This window comes from Hyperolius riggenbachi, chromosome 2 (assembly GCF_040937935.1).
Source record: "Hyperolius riggenbachi isolate aHypRig1 chromosome 2, aHypRig1.pri, whole genome shotgun sequence".
In the NCBI taxonomy this organism is placed as follows: Eukaryota; Metazoa; Chordata; class Amphibia; order Anura; family Hyperoliidae; genus Hyperolius; species Hyperolius riggenbachi.
In genome coordinates this window covers 217,070,962-217,084,274 of record NC_090647.1, presented here as the reverse complement: position 1 = coordinate 217,084,274, position 13,313 = coordinate 217,070,962, and the positions used below count along the sequence as shown (strand labels likewise).

The window sequence follows — 13,313 nt, the reverse complement described above, 5'->3', positions numbered from 1 at the left end:
ACAATTACATTAGACCAATCGGCTTGCTTGTTTTCCGAGTAGTCTTGTCTGGCATGATTTATTGTATGATCTGGCAAGATCTGCACACAAGACAGATGCTTTTCTAAAAAATGTTATTTTAAAGATGTAAGAATAGGTAACAAAGCAATGACTGATCGGTTATCTGTTTTGATATCCCTTAAGCTCAATACAAGTTTAAAAATGTAATCACAAGTGTATTCAATATTTACAACACAAATTTTTCATTTTTACGGCACCAAAATATTTCTAAGATTTATGTATCAAAGATACTAAATGCATTTGACAAAACTATTTTTAGATTATGGTATAGCTTATTGCATATATCTTTATGAGGTAAAGCCAAATGCAATTTTGTATCAAACTATAGATATAATTAATAAACCTGTGACTCATAAATTGGTTTCTAAAAACCAATCTGGTCATGCTGAGAAAAATAATTGGGGCTTTAAAAACCAGTGAAGAAACATGTTACAATTGGATCTTAAACTACATAATATTGGTGCACCTACAGTAAAACAAACTGGTTTTAAAGTTAACCTTTTATATTTCCACAAAGTAGCCTTATACTTAAAAAGAAATCAAATAAAACACCTTTCCCTTATTTTAGTTGCTGTTCGCATGTCAGAACAGGCAATCTTTGATTACATGTGATTATACAAGTGATGCCTTGATATAAAAAAAGGAGACATGTACATAAAGGAAAAAAAAAATTCTTCACAGAGTTCAGTAGCAGCAGAATTGATCAGCTCACCTGCAGCAATTACATAATGCTGGGAATACACAATGCATTTTTCTGTTGATTTTCCATCCGATCGATTTTCAGGTCGATTTCCTGCTTGGTTCTCTTATCTTTTCTTATCTATTTCCATTTACTTCCATGAGAATTTGATCAGAAAAACGATCGAAAATAAGTTCGGACACGTCGGAAATGATCAAACCAGCTATCTGCCGAAAAAAAAACTTATGGTGTATTCCCAGCATAAAAAGCTGCAACTCTCACTACTCAGTGGGCTGTGGAGCAATGACAGAAGAAAGTGTGTGGCAGACTGTACCATTAGCCTCCATGGCAGACAGTTGACCCATTTCAGCTGTGTTAACATTTAGTTAGGATTAAAAGCCAGAATTATTGCCATCTAGTTGACCAGCTCTAGTGACAACGCTGGGTCATTGCTGATAAAACTTAAAAAAAAAAAAAGATATACCTTCCAAAAGTATTACAATTTACCTACCTTAACAGCACAGTAATCAAAGAAGCCAGTTTCTGAGAAAACAGCCACCAAAATCATCTGAAAAAAAATAAATAAGAGGAGGTATTAACAGTAATGAAAACCTCTTACATGTAAAGCACAACAAACATTCAATATATCAATTAACTTTTTAAGTTTTACTGAGCCATTGCTCAAAAGAGCATTAAAAGGATACATCTGGTGATCAAGGAAAAAAAAATTCCCAACTGGGGCTTCCTCCAACCCCTGGAAGCCTATGTGTCCCTCGCCACAGCTCCACTTTCAGGAAGTCTCCCGGACATGGCCAGGTCGCCCATGCTCGGAGGCCGTCGACCTGGTTGGATCGGCGGGTTCTACGGAGGGGACCCAGGGAGATTTTCTGAGACTGGAACTGTAGCGAGGGAGACATACTTCCAGGGGCTGGACTAAGCCCAGGTGAGTAAAATTATTTTAATATTTCTAATGTCAGTCCCCATATGGGCAGCACGGTACCATAGTGGGTAGCGCTCTCGCCTTGCAGCACTGGGTCCCCGGTTCAAATCCCAGCTAGGTCGACATCTGCAAGGAGTTTGTATGTTTTCTCCATGTCTATGTGGGTTTCCTCCGGGCACTCCGGTTTCCTCCCACATGCCAAAAACCATACAGATAAGTTAATTGGCTTCCCCCTAAATTGGCCCTAGACTAGAATACATACACTACACGATACATAGACTATGGCGTATGACTATGGCAGGGATTAGAATTTGAGCCCTTCTGAGGGACAGTAACAAGACAATATCCTCTATACATCGCTGCGTAATATGTCGGCGCTATATAAATACTTAAAATAAATAATAAAATAAATAAAAATAAATAAATGTTTCTTGCTTCTGGTTCCCTTTGAAAAGAGTAACTGTTAGGCATAAAATCAAAAAAGCAATTCACTATTTCCATCCATTGAATTGCTAAAAAGGCTGCTAAATAGGCAATACAAAAGCTCATAACCAGTCTTACGTTTTTCCCCTAGAAGGACATCGATCCTCATGTCCCCCAGCTCTTAATTTGTACATCAGCCGCAGAAGAGAAGTTACAGTGCATGCTGTTTTTTTTCCCCCCTCCCTTTCTCCCCTATAGCATCCCCACATCCCCATTGATATCCCCTCTCCTCCCCGCAGAATTACAGAGTGCAGTGGGGAGGAATAAAGGAAGTTCACACAGACTCACCTACTTATGGTTTCAGGCACTGGAGTTCTTGTCTATACTCTGCACTATCGCTGACGTTAGTGCAGAGTATAGACGGGAACTCCAGCGCCTGGAACTATGATTAGGTGAGACTGTGTGTGCTGCCTTTATCCCTCCCCGCTGCAGTCTGTAACAGTGCGGGGACGAGGGGAGATGCCGCAGGAAGCAGGGGGGATGCTGGGGGAGTAAGGGAGGAAGTGACATCAGAATTGGCTTTAATCCTGTGGGAGCCAAGATGGCCCCTGTCTAGGAACAGAATTCTCTTTATTTAATATGTAAGTTTGACTGAAATCAAAACATGGACAGAACATACGTTATGCAAGTAGAGCAAATAGTTATCTACTTACATATATGTTTTTTCCCTGGCAAGTATCAATTCTTTAAGCACTTCCTTCTAACAGAAATTGACTCACAGATGACACTGAACCATTCCTAGACAACAATTTAATAGGAAGGTGCGAGGTGTTTAAAAAAAAATAAATAAGATCTACTTACCTGGAGCTTCCTCCAGACCCGGCAGCCTACATGTCCCTTGCCAAAGCTCTGCTCCCAACCGGTGGCCCGGGGTCCCCTCCGTTGCAGATGCCAACCTCGCCAGGTCGGAATCTTCTACACTTGTGCAAGCACGCGGCCTCGCTGCTTGTGAACATGCTCATGTGGTCTGGACCGTTTCGCGCAGGCACAGTGCTTCTGTGGGACACATAGGCCGCCTAGAGCTGGAGGAGGCCCAACCTAAGTAGATCTTATTTCTTTAAAACACCTCACACCTTCCCTTTAACTGATTATTATTTCAACCTTACTGAAGTTTAAGTTGAATTAGCTTCAAAGGACCATGTGTTGTCGGAAAAGATAGTACATTTTGACTGTGAATTTCATTTATTTTCAGATTTCTTGAAGAGTATAACATTGCAAACATTGTAAATTTAAAAAACAACAAATACTGCTGTGCATTTGTTACAACAACCATAGCATGGAACTATCCACTGCTATTTTATACAGAGAAATGCCATCCAACCACATATAGTACATATACATACAAAGAGAAATGAACACAGTGACTTAAGCGTAAATATCTAGCTTACAGGAAATCTACATGTGTCAAACACTAGAATTACAAAGGCCTCTGACAGCTAGCTTTACTGGGTTAACCATTTATCCCGCATCTTTCTGAATTCACCTGTTTAACTATTTTCAAATGTTGGCTTATATAGTGGTAAATCTTTATCAATTGGATTTGTCTAGTAATCAAGGCTTAGGGCCTAAGGCCATGTCCACTTCAGTGCTAAAGCTTTTTTTTGTCATATTAGAGGAGTAATCTACATAACTTCTTAGTCTTTTGTTTCACCTGTCATTCACTTAACGGAGCCAAGAGACCTTTTTACAGACATAATATTAAAATTAGGCTTTGCCGCCAGCTTGGCCATCGATACACTCCAAAACCTAATCAAATGATCAATATCTCCCACTTCACGCCTACATTTATAACATTATCCGAGGCTCGAAGCATTTGATACGATTGCACAAGGCTATACTATAGTTGATGAGCTAACCTGATTTGGACCAGCTTGTCTTTGTAGGTGATTACTGCCGACATTAATGTTTGTTCAAATTCTGCCCAATCTATCCTGATAATGGTTGATCCATCCTGTGCAATCTACACTAAAGTTTCTTACAGCATGCTTTTCACTGTTTTGTTAAAAAAAAAAAAATAATATCTTGTTGCCAATTTATTTTTATTCTGATCTAAAAGTAAATGTTCCAGCTCAAACTTTTTCTTCTGGTACCAGAAATGTAACCAGAATGCCTCTTTCTACTGGAAATATCTAAGAAGAGCATTATGAGATAGAGTACTTTTTTAAGCATTTGTAAGTCCTTCTGTGTACAGTTAAATTAAGCATTGGAAGTCACGTCTAACCAGTGCTGGGCCGAAATTACGCATGAGCGTAATTACGCATCGTAATTCAATGCAAATTTACGCGTAAGCGCTACGCGTAACTTACGATCTTACGCATAATTATTTACGCGTAGGCAGTAAAGTGGTATCGTAATTACGCTGTCTACCGTAATTGCTAGGTATGCGTAATTTTACGAAGACTTACGCGGAATTGTACGCGGAATTACTAATGTAAAAACTCCCCTCTTCTAAGAGTAGCCAATTCAGTATATAGCATACGTTTTGACGCATACAAATGATGTGTACGCAATAGCTGTCACATTAACGGCTATTGCGTACATATCGTCTGTATGCGTCAAAAAGTACGCATTAATGGGTATTACGGCACTACGCGTAACATCGTAGCGTAAGCGCCTACATTACGATATCCTTACGCGTAACTGCGCAAGTTAACGCGTAATTACAGTGATGAACCGTAGATAATTTCCTGCGCCGTAACCGTAATTGCGTAATGCGTAATAGCGTAAAATTACGCGTAATGAATATCTCGGCAGCACAGTGGCGTAGTGGTTAGCTCTCTCGCCTTGCAGCGCTGGGTCCCTGGTTCGAATCCCAGCCAGGGCACTATCTGCAAAGAGTTTGTATGTTCTCTCCGTGTCTGCGTGGGTTTCCTCCGGGCACTGCGGTTTCCTCCCACATTCCAAAAACATACAGATAAGTTAATTGGCTCCCCCTAAAATTGGCCCTAGACTACAGTACTTACACTACATAATATAGACATATGGCAATGGTAGGGATTAGATTGTGAGCTCCTTTGAGGGACAGTTAGTGACAAGCTATATATATATATATATATATATATATATATATATATATATATATATATATATACATACATATATATATATATATATATATATACATACACACTGTACAGCGCTGCGTAATATGTTGGCGCTATATAAATACTAAATAATAATAAAAAAAAATAATAATAATAATCTCCCACTTCACGCCTACATTTATAACATTATCTGAGGCTCGAAGCATTTGATACGATTGTAAGCGCAGATTTTTCCATTACGACCAGCACTGCGTCTAACTCCAAAAGGTACTATCCTGTTCCCAGTTTCTCATATTGGTACACCAGACTTTCACCTCCCCCTCTTACCATAATTTGTTTGACTATTTACTGAAGCTTAAAGGACCACGGTCACAAAAAATGGTAAAACTGAACCATGTTACTTTTCTCCTATGTTGTTGTCACTTACAGTAGCTTGCAGAGGCATAACTAGAGGGGAGGGCCAAAGCCAGTGGTGGGCCGAAATTTTGCATATGTTAATTTCCGCATTGAAATTCGCATTTGCGCATCGTGAAAATGTATGTGAAATTTTGTGTAATTGTATTTAGCTGATTACGATCGGCACTGGCCAGAGCTGTTTTGGGGCTCAACTATTAACCTTCATTTCCTCAGATACAGGGGACTATCCTGTACTTCAGATCATGTGTTTTTGTGGCCACACTAGTTATGGGTGCGAAGATGAGATGGGCTACACAGCCATGAAGAGCACCAAGAAGAGGGCAAGGGAAGGTGTGTGACCATTGGGTGATGGTATCAAAATTTAAATGGGGGAGCACATGAGTTGTAGTTATGCTACTAGGTCGTACATTTTTGACAGGTTTTGGACTAGTCCATAGCCTCATGGGAGATTCTTGGTATTTTTTTATTCTTTAAAAAAAAAAGCACTCCCTAGAAAGGATCTATACAAAGATGCCAGACAATCTCTCTGTTGTATTGAGCAACTGCCATTCAGTGAGTGGTTTTTAAAGTTAACCTCCTTGCCGGTTATCCCGAGCTAAGCTCGGGGTAACCTGCGTAGGAGGACTTCTCAGGCCCCGCTGGGCCGATTTGCATAATTTTTTTTTATTGCACGCGGCTAGCACTTTGCTAGCTGCGTGCATATTACGATCGCTGCTGCTCGCCGCCGATCCGCCGCTACCCGCCATGCCGCCCCCCCCCCTCCAGACCCCTTGCGCAGCCTGGCCAATCAGTGCCAGGCAGCGCTGAGGCGTGGATCAGGATTCCCTCTGACGTCTCGACGTCCATGACGTCGGTGACGTCATCCCGCCCTGTCGCCATGGCGACTGGGGAAGCCCAGCAGGAAATTGCGTTCTGAACGGGATTTCCTGCTTACTCTGATCGCCGGAGGCGATCGGAGTGGGTGGGGGGAGGCCGCTGCTCAGCGGCCATCATGTAGCGAGCCCTGGGCTCGCTACATGATTTAAAAAAAAATAAATTAAAAGTGCTGCGCCTCCCCCTTGCCGACCCAATTGGAATGGCAAGGGGGTTAAGAAAACCCAGAGAATACCCCATGACAAGTTGGACTAGTCCTAAGAAAGTCAGATGCTATCTACCTATTGTAGTGACAGCTTCATTAGAAAAAAAAAGTAATTTACAGTGCATTTTACTCTGGGACACATGTATACCAGATACATATGCATACAGGTGTACTTTACATTTTACCATTTTGCTTAACTAAAGAATACAATTTTTACCTATTTCTTTTAAATAGGTACTGGGTCAAAAATGACTCCCATTACCCAATTACACGGGATGGATATCTGGGACCCCATTTATTAGGAGTACCCCCAGGACCTATCGTCTTTATGCATGAAGGTAAATACCTCCTCCACTTCCTCAAGCACTAGGTGGGTATTTGCCCCTTGCCCACGACATGATCAGGGACAGGGAAAAAAAAAAAACACCTCTCCCTAAACACATCTTCTCCTTTTAATGCAAAGGGTCCATAATGCCTCAGGTGATCCTTAATGTAGAGCATGTGTTTGAAGTATTTATGGGGCTAAAATACAGTCTATAAAGCTACCAGTGCGCACTCCACAGTGATCAATATCTGAAAAGAAAACACAACGCTCCCATAGCGTAATACTGTAACTGTAACTGATAAAAGGTCAGCAGCACACCACACAGCGACCATAGCATAAAAATCCTCAATCAGACAGGGACTCACCAGCTAGTTGCCACCTCATACACCAGGTGGATCTAGAACTTAGGCTGTCATCCAGTAAGGATAACCCAGGAAGGATTCAATCGATAAAAGTTTATTCAGAATCTCAGAGGCCCTGTTTATACGCATGGATGTCCCACCAGTGAACTTTCCCAGGAACATACATATTACACCATGTAGTTTGTATGCTCCTGGGAAAGTTCACTGGTGGGACATCGCAGTGTTTAAACTTACAGTGCCCCGGAGATCGAACGTGCTGTGCACCTGATTTTTTATGGATTTTTGTGGATGCTTGCTGGAATAAACATTTATCGGTGGAATCGTTCCTCGGTTATCCTTACTGGCTGGATGACAGCCTAAGCGCTAGATCAGGGGTCCCCAAACTTTTTTGGTTAAGAGCCGGGTCAACATACTTCAGACTGCTGGAGGGCCGGAACATGCATAAAATGATGTTCAAAAACATTACATTGAATCTAGGTATTGATTCCCCCCAATCATGCCCGGAGGAGAACTCCCAGCAGCAGCCATTCAGTCATGCGGCTCCCGAAGAACTTCTGTGCACCAGAAAGTGAAGCATACCCAGGTGACAACCTGCCATCCATGTGGACACTAGTGTCACCTGATGCAGAATTAGAATGGAAGCCAGCAAATGACTGCTTGCTGGCTTCTACAGTATGTGGATGGGTGGTGCCAGCACTGCTATTCTATATGCAGGCCGAGGATATTTAAAGGTGCAGTGGACCACATCTATAAGCTATACATTTTGTGTTTGGGGGCCAGTGAAAAAGCCTTGGGGGGCCGCATTCAGCCCACGTGCCGTAGTTTGAGATCCACTGCGCTGGATCCACTTGGTGTATGAGGTGGCAACTATCTGGGTGAGCCCTTGTCTGATTGATTGAGGCTTTTGATGCTATGGTCACGGTGTGCTGCTGACCTTTTATCAGTTACAGTATTACGCTATGGGAGGTTTGAGGTTTCTTTTCAGATATTGATCACTGTGGAGTGTGCACCTGTATTTTATCCTGAAATCTTATTTACGTGAGAACCCACTATCAGTGGCTGATATCGGACTCTTCATGTAGTTGGCACAGTATATCCGAATGTCTGAATTTATGGAGCTAAGCCATGGTGGAGGTCATCCAGCTTGAATGGGAAGGTCCATGTGTTTAAACAGGGCCTCTGAGATTCTGTTATATTTCTAACAAAGAAAAAAAGCCAAACCTAGCTGAGTATTGCACTTTACAAATACAATTCATTTCCAAGCAATGATGCTATGTCTACATTTTCTTTTGCCTTGGCCCAACCACAGTCAGTGCACCTTTCATGATTTTTTATGTAGCATGCCTGCTGACATCTTAACAGAAAACTTTTTAAAAAACTATCAGTCATTTTCTGAAAATCAATGGCAAATAGTAATAGGAGGAAGGGAGAGTATAGTGAAATGTTGAACTGTAAATATTGTAGCAGACTTTTTAAATGCGATTGTTCTATACTCCTGTATGACTAGGTTTCTAATTAATAATAAAGAATACAGTAAAATGTTTAAGATTAGACTGGATATATAACTATTGTCTGATATCTAATTTCAAGTTAAATTTTAAATAGCAGTTCTGCTAGGCTACCATTTAGGGAAGATGGAAGATTATGCTGAAATGACAGTTACTTCAGTCTGCACACCTAACTTTCAACTGACCGTGACACGTCCATCTGGCTCATTATTGTTTCATTATAAGACTATTAATCATAAAAAACAAGAACTTGGAGGAGTAACACTACATATTGTGAAGCGGCATAGCAAATTTAATGCATTTTTAATGAAATGTGTGATGTCATGCTAGCACAAAAACATGTGTAGGATAAAAGATTTCTGTAGGATTACTGAACGGATTTGCCTGCTAAGCTTTACCAGCACAAGTGACACTCTTCCAGTATCTCAGACAATCTGCAACGATTGTACATAGCAGACACGTACCATAATCCAGGCACACATTTAAAGATGTGTGGCTCCAATGTGGGCCTAGAAATATGAACAGAACCTCTACAGGTAAGCGGAGCCGCCTGGGTCCCATACTGGGCAAACCGACTAGGTCTCCCCCGAACCATGCTGAAGTTGATTCCTCAATAAAGTCAATCGCTTTGTGGATGGAATCAGAATCGTTAGATGTATGGCTACCTTTAGGGATGGTCTACAAAACTCGGTATGATTCCTTATCAGTGGCTAAGTCATTAGAACAACTGCGTGTGTGAGAGCAGAAAGCTTTTTCTCTCTCTGCACCCTTATTTTCAGGCTATTTTTCCTGGACTACCAGAAGATTTACAGCCTTTCTAGATAGCTCTGCACTCCAGGGGGTGTCATGAAGGTCTGTGTGACAGAAAAAAGTGATGCTGCTATTGAATAACATTCAGAGTTGTACACTATACTAGCAGGCATTCCCCTCAGAACTTGCAGTTCTAGTCAAGTGTCTGATAAGTGCCTTCAAGTGCTCTATGGTAGGACCACCCGGCGGGGCTCCAGAATCCCCTGGGCCCCATACACCAGTCCCCCCCACTGATGGTCTATCTGCAGCCCTGCTGGTAAGATGGAGCAGTCCTAACACTATGGTGGGGAAAAAATGGCAATTCTGCAGTCACTTAGACCAAAGTCTATATAAAGCTGAAAATCAAAACAAAATGCAACTGTCACTAAGGGGGCAAACAAAAGGAAGGGGTGATGTGCTATTTTTTGCATGGTTCAAACCCACCAGTACCATTTCTGTGTGTATGAAGGACAAAGATACCCCTGGCAAAGAAAAAAATAAACTTATTGTACATTTCTCATCGGAGAATGCTGCTGCATTAGACTTTAACAAGTATCTTCAAATCTACAGAGATGTAATATCATGGTACCACTATTTATAAAATGCCTAAAAAGTATATTATTCATGCAAAATAATTAACCTATACTGTATATAAAGTCAGTTTGTCACATATTAAGTGCAAATTATGTTCTGTAAGTATCTTCATAATGTCTTACCCTTTTCTTAAATATCACAAAACTTGTAAAATGTCATTCCGAGTTTAAATATAAAGAACAATGTAGAAAATTATTTAGTGCCTCAAAGCATTTTGAGCCAACTTTATCATCTTTTCCAAAAATACATGACCAACTCAAACCTCATTAGTTTAAGTCCAAATACATTTATATCATTTAAAAGTGCTTTTTTTGTAGGAAGAACTGTAAAAAATCCATCAAACAACTCATCTCTACTGCTACTATATCTTCAGAACTTTGGAAGAGGTCAGACAAAAAGCACCATTGAGTGGTAGACAGACACACTGTTTGGCACCACCACTGGCCACAATAATAAGTGGTACAGAGCCATTCAGAGTACATGAATAGGATCACAAATCCAGCTAGTCAAAATGTAGCTGAATTTTTATGCTATGCACCTCACTACACCACCCTTCGTCTAAACAGGTCCGCTGAAGTAAAGAGAAAGCCCAGGCGGCAGCAGTATGAGAGCTGTGAAGTGTGGTGTGTACTTTCACTGTGAGGAACTTTACTCTGTTTCACCTTCTGGTGTTCGTATACCTGTAAACTGGCGTGGACTTCCAATACCCACCAGCAGGTGGTCTTCTCCAGCTTTTGCACTAGATCTGAAATTCAGTGTGCTGCCTGCAGGTGGTACCTGATACTCAGTCACTAGACTTACAAAACAGTAAACCACACCTTTAAAAACAGGTCTAATTTCCTTGCCTGCACAGATAAGGGTGGGCAGGTATAAAAATTAAATCAAAATGTATTGAAAACATCCTAAGGCCTGGAACCCACTAGAAGCGCTTTTCTGAGCCTTTTGTGATTTGAAAAGCTTTTGCTTATGTAATGCTATGGGTGTGACCCCACTCGAGAAATGTGATTTTATAAAAATCACCCATAGCATTGCATTAGCTAGGGCTGGATGCAGGCAGGGGCAAGGTGCTGGATGCAGGCAGGGGCAAGGTGCTGGATGCAGGCAGGGGCAAGGTGCTGGATGCAGGCAGGGGCAAGGTGCTGAGTACACACAAGGGCAGGGTGCAGACTAGGTCTGGGTGCAGGCAGCGGCAGGGTGCAGGCAGAGTGCCATAACAGACCACAGATCATCGGAGACCAGTCCTCACACTTTTTGCTGTCTCCCTGACTCCCGGACTCTTCCAGAGCTGTCCCCACCTGAGCCTCCCTCTCTGTTCAAGTACCAGATGTGACCATAGTAAAGACAGAGGACGGTGAGCGCACAAGTTACTCATGCCAGGAGTACTCCAAATGCAGGAAGTGACTGATGACGTCACTTCCACATTAGGAGTACATACAGTACATAGGGTGTGGGTAGTGTGTGTGCCCGCCGCCCTCTCGGTCTTTGCTATGGCCGCATCTGGTATTTGAGGGGAGCTAAGCCAGTGGAGGGGGGGCTCAGACAGGGGAGGCAGAGGAGGGGGGACAGCAGTGTGGGGGTTCAGACAGGAGAGGCAGCCAGCGATTGTTTGGGGGGGCAGGCATGCCGCCCATGATGCTGGGGCCCCCCATTGCACCAGCCATGCCTTCACCCCTCTGGATACGGGACAGTCTTTGGCAGCCTGAAGACAGTAGGTAGGAGCCAATCAATCAACTGCACTTTAATACTTACAGGTATTCTAATGTATACCTGAAAGGTATTCTAACAGGTGTTCTAATGTTAAAGATTTCATTACTTTTAAGAACAAAGATCATAATGTGTAGAAGTCAGAACACTCAGATGACAGTCAACTTTTTATTTTCCTTACAACACAGACATTTATGTGTGCATCAAGTTTAGGTTTGAGCTGAAGTAAAATTTGGATAACAATTTTTTTTCTGTAAAACAAACTGCATTAAACGTTCCACTAGATAAAATACAGCACAGTTTATGGTTTTTTAGGTAGCAGTATACTTAAACCATCTGCTAAATAAAAATGGAGGTAATTACCATTCCAAACAGAAGTGCCAGCGTCTCATAATCAATCCACTCCACAACTTTCACCAAGCTTGGTCTCTGCAATCACAGTACAAATAAAAGTATGAAGCAACGTGTTAAATAAAAAAAACTTAATTGTCCATGTAATGATTAGCTGCACAAAAGATTCACTCCATTTAATAATTAACAATTCAAATATGCATTAATATGTGGTAATTATAACGATTATTTTTCACTGCAGCTTGTTCATGGTCATTTGGAGATTAAATTTATTTTGTCTATATTAATTTAGAGTGTTTTCAGATATTAGGATTTTTTACTTTTTAATGTGCCATCATTCTATGGATTTATTGATTACAAGAAAAAAAAACTTTCTATTTTTAATTTTTTTATTTTTTTCAGCTGTAATTTCATATATAAACCGAAGACAAACATAAAAAACACCATTGAATCAATGTTCCAATAATGTTAACCCTTACGGCAAACAAGGTATATAGGTATTTTGGCTTTTCACATCCACATGCCACGGACGTCAAAGCTTTTTACCACAAAACTACTTCCGCCTGCAGCAGACATTATAGGCATTTTTGTTTACCCATATTCCTGCGCCACTGACATCTAAAGGGTGTTTACCACAAAGTTTTAGGGTACGTTTCCACTACTGCAGCGGGATTTCAACGAGGAATTAATGGCATCAAATCTGCATGCCGTTTCGTTGCCGTTTCTATGTGGATTTTTGCACGGAATCGCACGCGGTTTGCACAACGCGATTTTAACCATGTCAATGCCAGCAAGCATTGACATGGGTTTTTGAGCGGAAACGCCAGGAAAACCGCAAGACTAAAATGCTTGCGGTTTTCCTATTTAGTTACATTACCGACGAATTGCGTGCGGGTGTGCAGCGTGCGACTTGATGGGCATGCCGTGCAGATTTTCTCTGCACGACAAACTGCACAGAATCCCGCACAAGTGGAAACAG

General features: G+C 41.5%; 1 protein-coding gene across 1 annotated transcript in view; it reads right to left on the bottom strand.

The window, feature by feature from the left end:
• Positions 1 to 13,313, bottom strand: part of OCA2 (OCA2 melanosomal transmembrane protein) — a 489,993-nt gene that overhangs the window by 187,064 nt on the left and 289,616 nt on the right. Inside the window, exons 11-12 of the mRNA XM_068268142.1 lie at positions 12,347 to 12,412; positions 1,251 to 1,307 (exon numbers count right to left, since the gene is read on the bottom strand). Coding sequence (XP_068124243.1) covers positions 1,251 to 1,307; positions 12,347 to 12,412 — 123 coding nt within the window. The remainder of the gene's footprint in view (positions 1 to 1,250; positions 1,308 to 12,346; positions 12,413 to 13,313) is intronic.